This window comes from Euprymna scolopes, chromosome 29 (genome assembly GCF_053919585.1).
Source record: "Euprymna scolopes isolate OS-2025 chromosome 29, ASM5391958v1, whole genome shotgun sequence".
Taxonomy (NCBI): Eukaryota; Metazoa; Mollusca; class Cephalopoda; order Sepiida; family Sepiolidae; genus Euprymna; species Euprymna scolopes.
The window spans coordinates 23,591,430-23,612,244 of record NC_136510.1 but is presented as its reverse complement, the minus strand read 5'-3'; the positions used below and the strand labels follow the sequence as shown (position 1 = coordinate 23,612,244).

Here is a 20,815-nt window from a genome sequence, read left to right as displayed (position 1 = left end):
AAATCTCCTCACTAACTTAATGTACTTTCAATAACCCTTATCCCTGAGTGGCTTCCGGGCCTTGATAAGTGGTGATCACTGTGTAAAAAAAAAAAAAAAAAAAAAAAATTGCCAAGGCTGCTGCAAAGAAGGTGGGCTCTCTCTACCGTGCTAGAATACTACTTATGCCTGAAAGTATCCTGTACCTCTAAAGGCCACCATCATTCGGTCATGTATGGAGCACTGTTGTCACATTTGGGATGATGTAGCTGCTACTTATCTCTCACTTCTTGACAGGGTTCAAAAGAGAGTCGCCAACCTGATAGGTCCTGAACTGTTATCTAGGCTTCAGCCTCTGTCACATCGAGGAACTGTTGCATCCCTCTGCTTGTTCTACAAGTATTTTAATGGAGAATGCTCTGACGAACTACAAACACTTGTATCCCATCGACATGAACACTCCTGACAAACCCGACAAGCAGCTAAATCCCACCCCTTCATAGTAGAGATCCCTAGGTGTAAGAAAGCCTTCTACTCCAATAGTTTTTTCCCCAGAACTGCTAAACTTTGGAACTCGCTTCTGGGATTCTGCTTTCCCAACTGCACTGACATGCAGAAGTTCAAGTGTAATGTGAACAGACATCTTGCTACTCATCTCCCTTCATAATATCCCTGCAACTTATGTCCCCGATAATAGCCCCCTACTTCAAAGTGGCACTGTGCCTTGTTCCTATTTACTATGCCTCCTCACGGGACAGAGTTAGACACCAGGGTCGTTTTTTAACATGGAGAAAAGGTACAAAAATAAAAATTGTCTCAGTCGTGAAGGATTTCTCCTCCATCGAAAGAGAACAAGAAATAGAAGTGCAGCTTCTGAAGAACAGATACTACACTTTGATCTTAACCAAAAGGCCAAGGATTGCCTTGTTTGGGGTGAAAATTGAATTAAAAAAAAACAAAAAACAAAAAAAAAAAAACTCTCCCCCCCCCCCAACACACACGCAGTTCTTTTATATAGTAGTAGAGATCTATTTATCTATCTGGTTGGGCTCCTTGCCCGGATCAATGTGACTCTCTCCCTCTCTCTCTCTCCCTCTCTCCAGATTTCCCTGTCTTCCATCAGCTGCCTCAGATCTTCAGGATCACAACTGATGTCATGTGTAAATTGCTAGATGTACGCCGATTTCATGAGCCTATGCAAATTGTAGATGTCACTCCCTGATGGTAGTAGATATGGCAGGTAGGTTGCCATAAAGTTGCTGCTTCATGGGATGATCTTGCCAAGATATATTTAACACTGTTCGTGGTATACGGATTAAATATATCTTGATAAGCAGCAACTTTATGGCAACCTACTTGCTATATATCGTACCATCAAGGAGCAACGTTTACGATTTGCCGGGTACTGCCAACAGAATAAGCAAGAGCTGGCGAGAAATGTATTGCTACGGGCTCCATGGAAAACAGCAGAAATAGAGATTATTAATAATTTATTGGTTCTGAAAAAAAGATTTATTTCTTTGAAAGTTGAAGAACTTTTTCATAAATTAAATCACTTTTTTTTTTTGCATATATACGGCATAATCACACTGATACACAGGTTCTCATTAAATTACTGAACGTTAAGCAACGTTGAGTTTGGTCAGTACCAGATGGGTGACCATTTGGGAATACCAGTCGCTGTATTTAGGATGACATTGACCCCTCCCCGCAAAAAACTGCAAAACCCTAACATCATCATCTCCCCTGACCAAGATATACGTTCAACTGGGGAAGTTTTTTTTTTTTTTAACAAAGAAGTCACCATTTATCAAGGCCCAAAGGCCACTCGAGGATAAGGTTTAATGAGTGTACAGTAGTCAATAGGAAAATTTAGTAATCATTAGTAGTGGAAATCTGGTAAATTGGATAACTTAAGGTGAACTTGTTTACATTGGACTTGAAGACAACCATATTGTAGTCAGTTGGAAAGCAGGGGAACGGAACAGAGTTCCACAGGCATGCAGTTCTAAGAAAGAAGCCTTGTTCATGGAATCTATGTTTATGTTTAGGCGCAGATAAAGAGTAGGGGAAATTATTGATAGTGGTTTCAGCTAGACGAGTGTTTTTTTTTGTGAAAGTCAGGCCAGGGGGGGTGTAGATTCGAGCTCAGACGAGCACTTGCTATGAAAATAACGATAAAGATAAAGCAGAAACAGGCTGTTTGTGAATTTCATAGTCCCATGACACTTCCTCCTTTGGAGGAAGCCGGTTCAACCCGCGTAGGGTGAATACCACTGGCATACATACTTAACATGCTGATTCCCATGAAAAGAATATTGGGATGTTTTGGAGGGCAAGGGTCAGGGTTAGGGTATCAACTGAAAGAACACTGGTGCACCAGTTTATTTGAAGGGAAAAGATATTTTTGTCAGATCCGTTTTCACAGAAAGAGAATATGCAGAAGGTCAACAGCTGACAAAACTCGGATTTCAATCTTTTTAAAACACGAAAAACAATCCTTTTTGTCTTTGCTTTAAAAAAACAAAAAAAAAAAGAAAACAAAAAAAAAAACGATAGAATTTCTAAAGTTAATATAATATTTAAAACAAACAGGCAATAAGAACCAAACGTCTACATCATATACTTTAACAAATACTCATATACGGTGTCCGTCATAAGTAAATGTACAATTTTATTTAAACACTAGCAGGCCGCCCTGCGTTGCCCGGTTGTAAGATACGCTTAAATATGATATTTTAACGCAGATTATGTATTTATTATTACAGAGACAATTCTCTATCGATTATTATATTGAACCTAATATATAGTAGTGAGATCAAAACTAAAAAAATATACATATATGACTTAGGTACCATCAGCTAGAATCGAAACCAAAACATACAACTCTCCAGCCTCATTCCTGAGCCTCTGAGCCATGCCAATACGTATATAAATAATTCCAAAATAATCTTGTTTAACCTATGAACGTAGATTTGTGCACGTAAGCATGTTTAGTCGACTACTCCTTCCAAGGTCGACTGTTTTGTTTTCAATTTTAACTATTAGCAGCAATTTTTGCTGACTAAAAACCAAATCGAAAGTGTGCTACAGGTCCAAATACCCTATATATCAAATTTCGACTCTGTAGACAAAATTTTTAGACAGGAGTTTCATAGAGACTTTTTGCACTCAACCCAACAAGGTCACACACACACACACACATATATATATATATATATATATATATATATATATATATATATATATATATATATAAAATGAAAATTACAACTAAATTTACCAAAATGATCCAAGATGGTAAAATTAAAGTAAATTATAAATATTAAAGAATTAATATTTATAAAATTATCTTAGCCAGATATAAAAGCTCGATAAAACCAAATAGGAAATAGAGCTTATAATATGAGCAAACAGTTAATAAAATATGTTAAAAAACACTTTGAAATGAGTTAAAAACATATTTAATCTGAAAAGGAAACACTAGATAAATGGATAGTCCTTAATCTGCGGAGTTTCAAAGAAATACTCTCCTTCAGGAATTAGCAAAATGCGGGATCGGATTTTGCATGCAGAAGTATTTGATGAAACAACAAGTAAGTCAAAGATCTTACTTGAAAACAAAATAAGTTAAGCAGAGGGAATATGGTATTTTGCTAATTCCTGCCCTCTGATGAGAAGGAGAGTATTTCTTTGAAACTCTGCGGATTAAGGACTATCCACTTATCTTGTGCTTCCTTTTTAAAATTAAATATGTTTTTAACTCTTTTTCAAGATGTTTTTTTAACATGTTTTATTAATCATTTGTTCATATTATAAGCTCTATTTCCTTTTCGGTTTTATTGAGCTTTTACATCTGGTTGAGATTACTTTACTTGTAAATATTAACTCTTTAATATTTATAATATATTTTAAGTTTACCATTTTGATTACCTTGGTAAACTTATTGTAATTTTTATTTCTTTTATATATATATATATATATATATATATATATATATATATATATATATATATATATATATATATAAATATATTTGTAGTCATCGACATACAGTCCTGTTTCGTTGTATCACAACTCATCAGTGCCGCTAGACTAGCATCTCTCCCAAGCCAAGGATTGAACCGAGAACCGTCGTGTTGACAGTCAGCGGTTCTCCCACTTGACCATGGAATTGACGCCCGTAAATAACTCGTCGGAATGTCTATTTAAATAGACACCCGCCACTACCTTTATAGTGCTCAAATCGTCTGTTCGTAAATAAACAAACAACGAGCTTCGCATTTTCAGCCAATTAAGTAGCCGATGAGATTATTTACAACAGTGCTCTACCCAAAGAGGGGGGCTTTTTAAAATATATTTGTAGTCATCAACATACAGTCCTGTTTCGTTGTATCACAACTCATCAGTGCCGCTAGACTAGCATCTCTCCCAAGCCAAGGATTGAACCGAGAACCGTCGTGTTGACAGTCAGCGGTTCTCCCACTTGACCATGGAATTGACGCCCGTAAATAACTCGTCGGAATGTCTATTTAAATAGACACCCGCCACTACCTTTATAGTGCTCAAATCGTCTGTTCGTAAATAAACAAACAACGAGCTTCGCATTTTCAGCCAATTATTATATATATATATAGATAGATAGATAGATAGAGAGAGAGAGAAGGAGATAGATAGATAGATAGATATAAAAATGTTTCTGTGTTCTACAAAGTTTTCATCTTCAATTCTATGCAATTATGCAGAATGTAGAAACTATGCATAAATAGAATTCAGTGTAATAGTGAAATCAAACCAATCATCTAATAAGAAACCATAAAAAATGAATAAGTAATTAATTAACGCTTGTTTATGGAAGGGATATGCAAATTAGTTAACCTTCATGTAATCGCTCGCATATTCATGACTGAGTATATTAAAAAATTTGTTTTAATAATTTTTAAATAGATAAAGTAGGCTTTTAATATCAATGTCAGAGTGAGCGCACCCCTCAAAAAGAAAAAAAAACAAAACAAAAAAAAACTCAACTTTATAGGTATACAGATAATCTAACATGAAAGAAATATGCAACTGCACTATATAATTATAATTTTTTTTTATTTACAAGAGAATCATCACTTATTAAGGCCCAAAGGTTATTCATGGATAAGGGTTAATGAGTGCCAGGTGGTCGGTGAGGAAGAGTATAATGATTGGAAAGCAGACCTGCGGTATAAAGTTACACAGGGGAACAGTTATAGGAAAGAAACGTTTTCATGGAATTTTCGTTTAGTTTCAGGCACATGTAGAGAGTAGAGGAAATTGCTGATAGTTGGTGTAGCTAGACGAGTGTTCGTTATAAATGTTTTACAGAGGGGGAAAAATATACTAAAATCTATAGATTCCCACTACCCACAAGTGTTTTTTTTACGTTATCGCAAATGTATGTATTACGACAATCCACCCCCCCCCTCCCCAGCAAAAAAGACAAAAAAAAAAACAAAACAAAACTCTATAGCAAAATAATTAATGATTTCAAAAGAATCAGAATCGGTAATTGTATCGGAATCGGAAATTTAAACCAGAATTGGTAACTGTATGGGAATCGAGGAAAAATATTGGGATTGTCCCATCACTAGTATATCTAAACGAATCCATGAACATAAAAGACCAAGTTTAAACCCGATTACTGTCGCAATTATTTAATTTCCCCATATTTATGAGATAAATTAATTGGATAATGCAGAAGAAGCAATAAAACATTCACCAAATATATTTCTATGGGAATGCAAGTCTTCAATCTCTCGTCACTCATATTTTGGTCTTGCGAGCCGGTAATTATCAACACAAACACAGCGGCATAATTAACAAAAGCTGTATTAACAAAAGTATGTTATGAAGTACGCGTCATGATTCTGGAGCCATAACTGCTACAGATCGCTATCCAATAACGTTTGAAATATAGCTATACTAGCACATGTACCCGGCATTGCCCGGTATTAAATGTAACATTAAATTCCTTTAAAAAAAATGAAGTAACCCCCCCCCCCCCAAAGAAACTGAGACATGTGCATGAGATTATATTTTTTCTAAACAGTTCACGTCTTATAAGTAAGAAAAAAATACTCGAGCTGAAATCAAAACCAAAACCTAAAGACAGTAAGTATGATAACCATTACGCCAGCTTGACACAATCTTTAAGAAGTGTTTTCAAACCTACTTATTCTTAACATAAGGAATCTGTAATTTGAACCATTCACGCATGCGCATTTGTGAAAGAGCAAACAGAATCTGATGCCCCCAAGTACCATATTTTCAATTTTTACCCCCCTCAGCAACCTTTTTTTTTTACCAGATTAAAACCGATTAAAAGTTTTCCACATGTCTGAATACACTATATACCAAATTTCAAGTCTGCAGATCAAAAATTCGTTGAGTATATAGGTTGGGAATTGTCCTCATACACACATTCTATCTACAGATATATAAATTTAGAGTATCCGTCTATTATTCCTGAAACAGGTATATCAGCTTACTCCATGAGCCTCCTTTTTAAAACCTAAACTCTGTGTTCTGACGATAATAATCAAGGCAAAGAGCCATAACTGCCACAAATCGTTGTTATCTACTTTCTTCCAACTGCAGGAACATATGACACAACACCAGAACATGAAGAGAATCAAGTCAGCGCTTCTCAAGGAGGAATACACTGGCCTATTAAAAATTGCCTGAGCAGCCTCGTTGGCATTCCCTGGTCAAGCCACCTCAAGCAGTAAGCAATAAACTTACTTCAACCGAAAGATGGGAGGCAAAGCCTGGGAGGGTTGACCCCTTAAAATTACCCAGAAATAATGCTTCAACATAAACAGATAAAAGGCCATTGAAATGACTCCGTTTTTGCCAGACCGAGGTCGGAATCTGAACTTGCATATATCAGCAATCAGAGAGAGAGGCTAAATAAATGGTGGAGAGGAGTTTACCCTATCACAATTTCCATCGATTAAATTTACCACGATTCTACAGACATATGCTGTTGTTGGAGTACAGCGTTCACCTTAGGGAGATTGAACCGGCTTCCTCTGAATGATGGAATGTCAAGGGGAGAATAAAAAGCACAGGCGGTCCCCAGTCGCTCGTAGCAGACATGCATATATATATATATATATATATATATATATATATATATATATATATATATATATATATATATATATATATATATGCAGTTAAATATGTTGGTAATATTAGAAAGTAAATTCCAAAGAAAGAATGCTCAACCGTTATGTTCTCCTCATAATTATCAGTATCAAACCCCAGCGCACACCCTCTCTCGCCAACACATAGGCTTTTTATTTGGAAAAAAAAACAAAACAAAAACAAAAACAAAAAAAGACCCGACTGCATTTCATTTGCATATTTCCCCCACCTCTCATTACCTCACGTGACCACAAGTCCATAAATAGCAGGAGCGTCCATTTTTTTTTTCTTTATCCCTTTCCTGAAATGGATGGCACGTTGTACAAGGTCAGGTTTGCACTAATTTTTAATCGAAATATATCTATTTATAAAAGTGAGAATGTCTGCGCGCGTGTGTGTGTGTGTGTGTGTGTGTGTGTGAGAGAGAGGACACTTCTCAACCTATATACTCAACAAATCTTTTGATCTCCAGACTTAAAATTTGGTATATAGGATATTGAGACATGTGAAATTTTTTTTAAGTCGGTTTTCATCCAGAAAAAAAGGGCTGCTAAGGAACCAAAATTGAAGAATTGGTACTTGGGGCTCACCAGACTTTTATCTGTTTGTCAACCGTTTCTTTCACAGGGTTTGAAAACACTTTTTAAAAGATCGTGGCAAAGTGGCCTAATAGCTATCGTACTTGACTTACTGTTTTTAGGTTTTGGTTTCGATCTCAGCTTCAGTTTTTTTTTACTTGCAAGAAGTGAACGGTTTCGAAAAAACAAAAAACAAACATAATACTCGCATGCACATGTTTCAGTTTCTTTCCGATTTTTTTACTTCATTTTCAAGGAAATTAACGTTTCGTTTAATATCGGGCAACACCAGGTACATCTGCTAGTATATATATATATATATATATATATATATATATATATATATATATATATATATATATATATATATAAAACCAAGAAGTATAAATTAAGTTTACAAGCCAAAAGTTTCTGTAAACTGAAAATTGTGTCCATTTTGTGTTTCTATACCTTAATTGACAGACACGGGCGCCATCTGCTGGCGTGTTTAAAAGTTAGGGTCTTGTTTTATGCACAATTATCAAAAACTTAAATAATCATGTATAAATATTATTAAATTAAAAGTAAAAAAAGAAAAGAAAAGAAAGAAAATGCCGGATAAAAAAAACAAAACAAAAACTAAACTGAAATTTGATCAGTTTTTATTTCTGATATTTAAAAAAAAAAAATCAATTTTCATATTGGAAAATAAATTTTTTTTTTTTTTTTATGTTAAAAGTCAAATTCTATTAAAAGATCAACATTTTCCTTATATTTAGCAATTCTGTACTTTTATTGTCGCTTTGGAAGTTGAAGAGTTGAGAACAATGAAATGTTTTGTTTTATGATTTTTTTATTATTTCTTAGAAAATGAAATCAAAGAAACCAGATTTATTTTGGATTATTTACGAAACAAAAATAGATATTTATGAAGAAGTGAGAAAAAATGGATTCGGGAAAGAAGAGGAAGAGAAAGAAAGGAAAGATAAAAAGAAAGAGAAAGGAAGAAGAGGGAGAGAAAAGAAAGAGAAAGGAGAGAGAAAGGAAATAGAGGAGGGAGAGAAACGAAAAGAGAGGAGAGAGAAACGAAAAGAGAGGAGGGAGAGATAAGGAAGGAGGAAAGGGAGAGAGAGGAAAGAGGAAAGAAAGAGAAAGAAAAGAGGAAAAAGAGAAGGTAAGATGATGAGAGAGGAAGGAGAAGAGGGAGAGAAAAAATGAAGGAGGAGAGAGAGAGAAAGAAAGAAAAAGAGCAGGAGAGAGAAAAGGAGATACGGATAAAAGAAAGAAGGAAAGGGTAAAAGAACGAAAAGAAGGAAAAAGAAAGAAACAAAAAAGGGAGAGAAAGAACTGAAAAAGAAAGAAAGAAAAAGGAAAAAAGGAAAAAAGAAAAAGAAAACGGAAAAACAAAGAAGAAACTTCTTTCTTTTTCTCTCCTTCTTTCTCTTTTTTTCATACTTTTTCTACATTCTTTTTCTTTTTTCTGGAAAAAAGAAAGGAGAAAAGAAAAAAAAAGGAGAGAAAGAGAAAGAACAGAAAAGAAAGAAGAAAAAGAGGAGAAAAAGGAAAAAGAATGAAGAAAAAGTAGGGAAAAAGAGAAAAGAAAAAAGGCAAAAAAAAAAAACGGAAAAGAAATAAGGGGAAAAGAAAGATGGAGATGAGAAGAATAGAAAAAAGGAAAAGAAAGAAGAGAGGAAAAAGAAAGAAGAGAGGAAAAAAGAAAGAAAAAGAAAAAAAGGAACAGGGAAACCAAAGAAGAAAAATAGGGGAAAAGAAGAAAAATGAAAAATAATGAAGAAAAAGAAAAAAGGGGGAAAAACGAAAAAAAAAAAAATGGAAAAAAGGAAAAGAAAGAAAAAGAGCGGAAAAGAAAGAGGAAAAGAAATAAAAATAGGGGAAAGAAGAAAAAGGAAAAAGAATGAAGAAAAAAGCAATAGGGAAAGAAAAAAGAAAAGGAAAAAGCTGAAAAGAAGAAAAGGGGAAAAGAAAGAAAAGAGAATGAGCGGAAAAGCAAGAAGAAAAAGCGAAACTAAAGAAAAAAGAGAAAAAAGAAAAAGAACGAAGAAAAAGAAAGGAAAAGAGGAAAAAGAAACAGAAATGAAAAGGGGGAAAAGAAAAAGAAAAAAGGCGAAAAGAATAAAAGGGGAAAAGAAAGAGGAGAAAAAGAAGTAAGAAAAAAGGGGAAACGAAAGAGGGGAAGAAAGGGGAAAACTAAGGGGAAATAAAGAAAGAAAAAAGAAAAGAAGAGAACAAATTGTGTTTTTCTTTTGCAAGTTTATCGATCTCCCATCACTATTGACATTAAAAAAAAAAAGGTAACAAAAACAAAACAAAACAAAACTATGACTTTCATTCGAAATTCAATGTCATGAAAAGGTGAAAACTTTCACTGAAATCTGATTAAGTGGTGGTGGTGGGGAAGATGGGTGCTGGGTGGGGGTGGGGGTGAGAGTCATATTTCCCTACCCTCGGAAGCAGACTATCAGGTTATAACTTCGACATATGTCATTACTTTCGATTTGTTCCCACGAAGTTTGAAGAAGGGAAGACAGGGGTGAGTGGAGGGTCGGTGATGAACATAAAAGAAAAAAAAAAAAAAATTCTCTCACCCCCCACCCCCGTCTTAATATTCGCTGATCTATTATCATGCAATAAACACCCATTTGATATCTCTACGTCAAGTTACGTACATATATATATATATATATATATATATATATATATATATATATATATATATATATATATATATATATATATATATATCTGTCTGTTTGCCCGTTTCGCTTTTACTCAGAAACTACAGGACCAATCTGCCTGAAATTTTGTATCGACCTTTGTCATGATAAGTTGCAGCGAACTAAGTATCCGCTCGTTGTGTAACAGCGCGGATGCGCGGATGCAAATGCATGCGCAATGACGTCATCGCTAAGGAAAAAAAATAAAGACTTTAAAAAGGAGATCACGTTAGTGATGGAGATAATGTTCGAGATCACGTTAGAGGAGGGAATGGCGCTCGAGAAGACGATCACGTGAGAGACGTCACAGCGGTAATGAGAGAATGGGGAAATAAATGTGGTACAAAAAAAAAAAAAAATAGAAGAAAGCTGAAGTTATTTTCTATTCTTTGTCTCCTTTGCGACTGAAGCTACCACGTGTTGGTTCCCATACAACATTACAGTTGTACAGTGAGTGATTAATAAGGATTAGTCACCGCAATGCCGCATTTAATCTCACCTTTTCTCGGAAACTACTGGACCAATCTGACTGAAATTTTGTATGGACCTTTGTTATGATAAAGGTCAGCGAACTAGGTATTATGGTATCTGTTCGATGCACAGGTAGGGATTAATAAGAATTAGTATTTATTATAAAAATAAACACAAATTCATATTCAACTATCAATTTGGCATAAGCCCTTATCCTTGAGTGGCCCACGGGCCTTGATAATGTGGTAATCCCCTGTCAAAAAAAATTGGCATAAAGTATTCATTCTAAGTCAATGGGTTATAAGCTTTTTCTGCTTTTAATGGAGTAAAAGTTTTGTATGTTCATATATTTGGATGTATAGTGTCCACTTCTAAACTAATTAACCGATCATTATAACTTTTGAAACACAGCTAGTAAGCGTAAGGAGCCCAAACGTGGGTTGTATTTAGTTTGAGTTAGTTTTATACAAGAGGTGTAAAAATGGGGTGAAGCACTTTGTGAAAATTCAAATATTCAAATTAATATATAATGTGTGAAAATTTAAATATTCAAATTAATATATAATATGTGAAAATTCAAATATCCAAATTAATATATAATGTGTGAAAATTTAAATATTCAAATGTATATATAATGTGAAAATTTAAATATTCAAATTAATATATAATATGTGAAAATTTAAACATTCAAATTAATATATAATATGTGAAAATTCAAATATTCAAATTAATATATAATGTGTGAAAATTTAAATATTCAAATGTATATATAATGTGAAAATTTAAATATTCAAATTAATATATAATATGTGAAAATTTAAATATTCAAATTAATATATAATATGTGAAAATTTAAATATTCAAATTAATATCTATGTGAAAATTCAAATATTCAAATTAATATATAATGTGTGAAAATTTAAATATTCAAATTAATATATATGTGAAAATTTAAATATTCAAATTAATATATAATATGTGAAAATTTAAATATTCAAATGTAAATATAATATGTGAAAATTTAAATATTCAAATGTAAATATAATATGTGAAAATTTAAATATTCAAATTAATATATAATATGGGAAAATTCAAATATTCAAATTTATATTTAAAAAGGCACGTTGTTTGTGTGTGTGTGCGTACAAGTTTGTTCCTTATGGATTCCAAAATGTATGACCAATTATTATGAAATTTTAATAATAGGTATTAGACATCAACCAATAAATATTACCCAAATTTCACTTTTCTTTGGAGTATTTTAAAGGGTTTTTAGGGGGCAAAATATGGGCAAAAGCTCTCATTCGAGAATTCAAATATTTCAGATTTGCATTGAATTTGATCCATAGTCAATAGACACCAATTAAACTCCTTGAATTTCAGTTTCTTCTTAAGACCCCTTAAGCTTAAGCTTTAAATTGTAGAACTTTTCTCGGATCAAAATCATGTAATAGATTTTGGTAAGAATTTAGAATCAATTAGGATTCAACGACCCCAGAAAATAAGCAAAATGAAAGAGATGACTTCTCGTTTATATCAGTTTTTTTTTCTTTCCGGTTGAGCTGTGCAGTGTGCACATTATGAATAAATGGATAATATTCTGACAAATTAGGACGCTTAAAGTGTATTCTCCCTCCCAAAATAGAATCTTTGGTTTTGACAAACCAGGACTCGTTTGTTTATTAGAACATTTTGTAAAAAAAAAAAAAAAAAAAAAAACCCACCAAAAATAAATAAATATTTAGCATCCCCACTTTTTATTCTCTTAAAACAAGCCGAGTATGTGGGGTCTCCTTCCGCAAGTGAAAAATTTACTTTCGCCATGACTATTGTTTGTGCAAATAAAAAAAAAAAATCCAAGGCGTGGTTATTGAGAAAAATGTCAGCAAACGATAGGACGAACGATTTGAGGGCAATTTTACTGCTATAATGCTCCCTAGGCAGGCAACCAGAGTTAATCCAGGAAAATCCGTTCTGGCAAAAATTTACTTTCACCATGACTAATGTTTGTGTAAAATTTTAAAAATATCCAATGCATAGTTATTGAACAAAGTACAAACGGATGAACGGGAGTAAATTACTAGGTCCAATCCCTCCTTTTTCGAGGTGGAGGTGGGGGGGAAACTAATAAATCTTTCCCTATATTAAAAATTGACATTGTGATGGAAAGCAAATCAAATCAGGTCTATGATCCGTTTGTTTACAGTGCACGCAAGTCAGTTGTCTATTTTCTGGGGTCCTTGAAACCTAATCGATCCAAAATTTGAATACGGATTCTAAACATAAGGTTAAGTAGCGTCATATCTTCGGAAGGGAGCATAAAAGTAGTGTAAAATCTCTACTTATATGTAAAAGGCACTCGTGTGTGTGTGTGTGTGTGTGTGTGAGAGTTCCCTATGGACTCCAAAACGTGTGGCCAATTTTTTTTGGAAATCTCACACACATATACCTTACGTGCCTGGGAGTGTTCTTAGATTGGTTTTGTATCAGAACACTTCCGATAATTACCGAAAATTGATAACTGAAGAAAATCCCATTAAAGAAGGAACAGTTTGATTTTAACCAAAGTTCACACCCATATACAGCCTAACATCACAAGTGCATTTGAGAAGTTTTATCATTGCACAAGCAGAAAGAACCAGCGTATAAAATCAACAGTATGCTTTTTTTTATTATATGGCAGGGCACGTTTCTATTTAGTGCACAACTGAACCATGATACTTGACTGTTGCATTTTAAACTTTAATTCAAGTCATTATATAAAAATAATTTCATAAAGGCAACCGTAGGTTCTCTAAAGTGCAACGTAGACTACAATGTATTGCAGACTAAGTCACTGCGAGGAGGCTTGTGAAGCTTCCTCCTGATGCACCACAGTGGGTTCCTGCCTAGAGCAGGCAATCGCTTGATTTAATCATACTCCTTTGTTTGATAGGATTAGTTATTCCTCATGACAAACTATTAATAAGCTAAATGTTACAGTATTCAAGTGTTTCTTGACTATCTTTTTCTGTCCGATGCACGAGTGATATATTGTTGATATGCGAGCGGCGTTCCAAAAGTAATGCCTCCTATTTTTTATTCTGCCCGAATGAATCAGAAGGGATTGCAAATTTCATTATCGTGATTACTGAACTTATGTATTCATGATCTGAAAGTTTCATCTCTCTGTTGCAGATATTGACGGTTTGAAACAACCCTGTCGTGGACATGCGTCAGAAGCAAAGATGTGTCATTGGATTCCTTCATGCAGAAAAAATTGGACCAATCAACATTCACCGGCACCTGTTTATGGTGCATGTTTACGAAGCTGATGAAGTTAGGAGATGGGTTTGTCGATTTCAAAGTGGCGAGAGCGATAGGAGTGACAAAGAATGCTCTGGACGCCCATATGCAGCTGCCACCCCATCTCTGGCAAAAGTGCATTAAGAATGGTGGTGACTATGTAGAAAAATAAATTCTGGGGTGTAAAAGGTTGCACGTTTTAATGGTACTACCCACGTCTTCACAGTTCTTCAACGTTTCTTATTTTTTAGTTAAAAAAATAGGATACATACCTTTTAGAACAGTTCTCATAAGAATTAGGACACACGTGTGCAATTGTCCACGTGTGTAGAGAATCAATAGAAAAATGCGAGCATGAAAAGTAATATGGTTAAGCTTAAACATGGAAAAGTATAGGACTAGTTGTTAAAACTGGAAAAAAGGGACAAGATATTCTAGTAAAAAATATAATCAATTTATAACTTAAAATATTGCAGCATTAAGAATTGATTATATAATATAAATGGAATTAAAAAATTCTTAATGCAGCAATATTTTAAGTTATAAATTTATATTTTTTACTAGAATATCTTGCCCTTTTCTTTTCCAGTTTTAACAACTAGTCCTTTACTTTTCCATGTTTAAGCTTAACCATATTACTTTTAATGCTCGCATTTTTCTATTGTAATCCATGATTTTTTCAGGCTTCCAGTAAATTTACTTGTTCTTTGTTTAATTTCAGTCTTATTTTTTGCCCCCCCCCCCATAAACACATGTAATAACAATGTACGGCACTCGTATGCTTTCAATAAAATCCCCCAATTATGTCCTTTTCATTCTCTCTGTTTCACCTGTTACTTCTCTTTTCGCGATAGCAGTGAATTGGTAGCAACAGTAGTCGCTGAAGCGACGTGGTTGCTATGGAAATTACGATTTTGAACACCAGTAAATTCATCATAACTTTTGTTTTACTGAACGAAAATTGAAAAATTTTCACAATATAGCTGAGAAGGTGGTCTATAGGCTGTAATAATTGTTTGAAATTTAGTCGAAAAATGAGTGAGCGGTGAAGCTTTAAAGCGGTTCTAAATGACTAAAACTGCCGCTTAACCATATATTCAAACACTGTATATTCAAACACTGTATATTCAAACACTGTATATTCAAACACCGTATATTCTAGGCACTGCCAAAACTAAGGGGGGGGGCAGTTAAGTACTTTTTGACGGACCGTCTTTTTAAAAATCTACCAACAATTAGGTAATTATCCAATCAATACGAAATTTTCAGCGATTATTAAGAGAAGAATGAACTTTATAACAGTGTTTTTCATAAACGATATTTATATATATATATTTTTTGCTTACAACCCCCCTTGTTTTTTTTTGGGGGGGGTACCAAACATGCTTAAAATAATCATCTGAAACTGAACAAAACATATCCCGTTGTTGTAAGGAACAGGATTATAGATAAAAAAAAACAAAAAAAAAAACTTGTTTGCATACCTTATTTTGACGTCTGAATATCAGAACTTTGATTGTGTTTAATTATTCCGCTTTTGACTTTTGGAGTGTGAAATTCGGTGAATATGTTAAGTAAAATAATTAATTTAAGTTAAGCAAAAAAAAAAAAAAAAATTTTTTTTAAATATTTATACGAAAAAAGCCATTTTAAAATCTTTGATAAATAAATTAATAATTTTTTTTTAGCGAGCCGAATAATGCATGACCATTATTAAACGGAATGCTTTGAAGAATCGATACAAAAAAAAAATCGATAAATATTATGCCCTGTGTGTTAAAAATATCATCAGTTTTTCGATCCCATTTGATAACGTTTGCCGCCTTTCGACTACGGTGGACCATACGCGCTGAAATAATTTTGTGAGATCTCCGTGACTGCCAAAACCGGTGCAAGCGTGAATCAGTACAGTAGTACCCAATTTTGGTTGATCACACTCACATAGAAACGAGACGCTTCTCTTTTCATTGCGAGACAAAATTATGGATGGTAAATAAAAATTTATTACTATTTTTATTATTACACGTGCTTATTTTTATTTTACCGAAACTATAGCGGACATTTGTTCGTCCGTCTGCCATAAACGAAACTTTACAGTGAAAAATTAATTTTAAATTAGAAACAGTACTTTTTTTGTACTGCGAAAAATACGCACCGTAAAAAAAAAAATGGTTAAACCTTCTTCATTGAATTATTAGGTGAAAGTGCAGAATAGTTGACCCCCCATGTTAAGAATGGCTTTCTAAATAAAGTTATTATTTTAGTATGGCCCGTACACTTGCAGCCTCAGGGTTGCTTATGTAGTTTAGTTTCATTTTTATTCTGCTTTAAATTCCCCCCCCCCATTTGGGGGAGCCTGACCCCCCACACACATACACATTAAAAACCAAACTCATCAAAATGGTCACCCATCTGGTACTGGCCAGCCTCGGGGTTGCTTATGTAGTCAAAAAACCTTACAGTTCTTCCTCGTTCAATGAAGGAGAAATCTTTCTAGACTGGGTCAATTTTAATTTTTATTCTGCTTTAACCCCCCCCCCCTCCATTTTTGGGAGCCTAACCCCCCACACATACACATTAAAAACCAAACTCATCAAAATGGTCACCCATCTGGTGCTGGACAGCTGGCCAGCCTCAACGTTAATAATACATTGAAATTTCCCTCACTGAAAAATAAGTTTTTTTTTTGTGCAAGTTTGGTCTTCCGTAGTTTGCTTTTTATCAACTACAAACATAAATAAGAACGTAAACACTATCAAATCGGTGCGAAGTAACTGGTTGCCTATATGAATAAGTGGAATTATTTGAAATCCAAGTACTTATATTATAATATTTTTGCATATTCTCATAGAAAATAACCCCAAATCTTAGTTAGACTAAAAATAAACAACTTAATTCTTTCAAAACCTTTTTTTTTTAAATATTATATACGCCTTTTGTGCAAGACAAAAAAATGTCAATTATTGTTAACTTTTGGGGAAATTTTAACATTTAAAATTTAATTAAAAATAGTAGAAAAAGTTTTACATTATTCAACTTTCTATATGATAAAATTCAGGATTTTATCTTTCTGGAAAAAAAAAGTTACTCAGAAATCATGGATTTTAATAAATGTAATTTCGTTTTAAAAATTCGTGATTCGTCGCACGCGTGGCTTAAAATGTTGGTGGTGGTGGTGGGGGGCGTTATGGTACTTACTTGCTTATCTTCTTCATCTTGTTCCGGGTCGTAAGATTCAGCACAGACTGAAAGAAGGAAAAATACAGGATGTAAAAAACGCAGAAAAAAGACCCCCCCCAAAAAAAACAAAAAAACAAAAACAGGGAATATCAACAGAATTGAAAGAATGGACGAGAGTTCTTCAGTTAGTGATTGTATAACCGTTGAGGTAGCAGAGTTAATTCGCAGGGGGGAAAGGGAGGGCAAAGGAAAACATAAGAATTGATCATGGATTTTAGAGAATGAGAGTGAATAAAGACACCGCCAGAGTTCCAAAGTCTGTTTCTAAAAGACGTCCAACACATGCCAGCATGTGAAACTAACACTAAACTGTAGATGATGATGATAATGATGATACTCGTTACAACGGGCGGCCAAGAAGTAATGCTCCTGGAAAAAACGTATCCCAGGGGGCACTCTCATTTGCCGGAACTAGCTGAAATTTTGCATGTACATATCGCCAGATCAGAAGCACGGATGTGGGCTATAAAATTTTACCCCACCCCCTAGTCTACTAACCTTGCACCCGCTGACTTTCACCTCTTCCTAGCCATGAAGTTGTTTTTGAAAGGAAACCGTTTTTCAGATGATGCAACCTTGATGCCGACGTTAGGTTGTGATTGGAGAACCAACCTTGGGTGTTCTATAAAAGCTGTCTCCACAGCTGCATGAAACGATGGGAGAAATGCATAACTCTAGGTGGTTCATATGTAGAGAAAGATTTATAACTGTGGCAAGTTTCGTTGCTCTACTGTTATGTGAAGTGGGCCAGGGACATTATTTATTGAACGCTCCTCGTAGTTGCCTATGTTAGAGTTTCCCAAAGTGGGCTCCACAGAACCCCAAGACTCCCTGAGTGAGGAAGAGGGGCTCCAGAAGGCCAAATGTTTTATATGGAAAAATTAAACGGCTGCAGACATTTCATAATTCATCTTTTTAATAATTGATCTTTTTCACTGGAAAAAGATATGACATATAACTACAGACGTAAAGAGTTTCAGGACGGTTCATGAAAAAGAAAATAAAAAATAAATTAACAAAAAATGCAACAATTTTTGATTAATCAAAAACAAAAAAATGGTTGTAAACATTATCATTAGTAAGTGTTGAAATTTGAAATTAATGTTTTTCACGTTAAGACTTTTGTTCCTTAGAAGCGCTGGTTGAGTTTAAATAAAATAAAATACGTATTATTCATGGTTTTCTTGGGGGTACAAAACTTTATTAAGGCAATTATGAAGGGAAGACGTATTCCTTCAGAATTCATTTTATATTAAAAAAAAAAAAGACCGAGGAGAAAAGGAAAATGGATAGCGACTAAAAAATAAAAGTAGGGAAATAGAAAAAAAAGAGTTTAAATGGCGTAATGAACACCTTCACGTCATTAAAACTCTAGGTAAAAATAGATCCCTCGTGATAACTAGACCCGATAAAGGCTCTGGGGTAGTCATAATTAATCATGAGGAATGCGTCAACAAAATGTCACTTATATTAAGCGATAGTAACAAATTTGTTAAATTAGGCCCTGTTGACAGCCATGATTCCACGCGTACTTTGGAATCTAAATTCCAGAAAAAAAATGAGTTAAATGGGTAAAAAGTGGTTTACTTTCTTCTGAGGTAACTAGTGAGATTAGACCCTCGGGCTCTATCCGTCCAAGATTATATGGCCTACCAAAAACACACAAAGCGGATATTCCCTTAAGACCCATTCTATCTATGGTAGGGTCCTCACAACAGAAGGTTGCAAAATGGATCTTCAATATTCTTCAGCCAGTATCAAATTATTATAGTAAATACTGTCTGAAAGATTCATTTCATTCTGCTGACTACATGCAAAAATCAACGTGTACAAATAAATTTATGTGTTCGTATGATATCAGCAATTTATTTACTTGCGTCACAGTTTTAGAAACGATAGATATTTGTGCTGACTTTTTATATCGCAGCCAAAGTCCAACACCTTCCGTTCCTGAACACGTATTTATTGAACTAATTAAATTTGCCATTACATCCGTTGAATTTAGCTTTAATGATGTAATGTACAGGCAAATTGATGGTGTGTCGATGGGCTCCGTGTTGGGACCCACATTGGCCAGCATTTTTGTAGGATTCTATGAGGAAAAATTAATGTCCGGACCCATAAAACCATTGGTCTATTTTAGATATGTAGACGACACGTTTTGCCTATTTGATAATAATTCGGAGGCAAACGAATTTTTCTCGTTACTAAACAGTATGCATCCGGCGTTAAAGTATACGTATGAAAGTGAAGATAATTCCGCCCTGGCGTTTCTCGATGTTTTGGTAACAAAAACTCCATCTAGTTGCCTTACATCGATTTTCGCAAACCAACACTCACTGGGCTGTATACACGCTGGGATTCATTCTGCCCTAACAAGCTCAAACATAATTTAATTTGGACATTAACACATCGTGCCCTAATGATCTGCTCGCCAGAAAAGTGACGAGGAATTAAATACAATTACAGATGCTTTGTCTAATAATGGGTATCCTTTAGATGTAATTGAAACCATCATTAAAAGGAAAAGAGCAGATTTTTTACGAACAAAACCCACTATGGTGGATAAATGTCCGGTTTATATTCGATTGCCGAAAGTTTATATTCGATTGCGGGAAAGTAAGTGAAAAATTCACCAAACAAATTAATTCAACTGTTGAAGGATGTTATTTTGCTTCAAATGTTCGTGTTGTGTATAATACAAAACCATTAATGGCTTCCAATAAAAAAGATGTTCTACCCCTTCACCATATTAGTAAGGTCATTTATTCATTTAAATATGGTTGCGGTGCCGACTACGTAGGGCGAACGTCTTTAAAATTGGTAAGTCGCATACAACAATATGTACCGAGCAAAATCAGGAATGGAACATTCCTACCTACCGACGCTGTAAACAACACATATGGATCCGCTATAACGGAACAGGTTATTAAATACCGGGATTGTGCAACGAATTTCAGCATCGACTCTTTCTCCGTACCGTATTGTCGAGCTCACTCCGTATAGCATCTAAAAGTCTTGGAGACTGTTCACGTTCGCCTTAGGAAGCCTTCCCTTTGTAAGCAAAAGGACTGCTTGTTGGGTTTGAACGTGATCAGCCTCTAAAATTCATCCCCATACGATTGCTCTTGCTCCCGTCTTTTTTTTTTTTTTTTAGATTTTATCATTAAGGAAAACAAATTACTAAAAAATAAATCCCTCGATTCCAATTTTGATGAGTGAGGGCGAAACATGTCAATTGACTCGTTTTGATTTTTTTCTTCTCTATTTCCCTACTTTTATTTTTTAGTCGCTATCCATTTTCCTTTTCTCCTCGGTCTTCTTTTTTTTTCAATATAAAATGAATTCCGAAGGAATACGTCTTCCCTTCAT

The 20,815-nt window shown here is 34.3% G+C and overlaps 1 protein-coding gene across 1 annotated transcript in view; it reads right to left on the bottom strand.

Annotated features, from left to right (window-relative positions):
• Positions 1–20,815, bottom strand: part of LOC145252542 (cAMP-dependent protein kinase type II-beta regulatory subunit-like) — a 124,507-nt gene that overhangs the window by 63,208 nt on the left and 40,484 nt on the right. Inside the window, exon 3 of the mRNA XM_080112091.1 lies at positions 17,402–17,448. Coding sequence (XP_079968217.1) covers positions 17,402–17,448 — 47 coding nt within the window. The remainder of the gene's footprint in view (positions 1–17,401; positions 17,449–20,815) is intronic.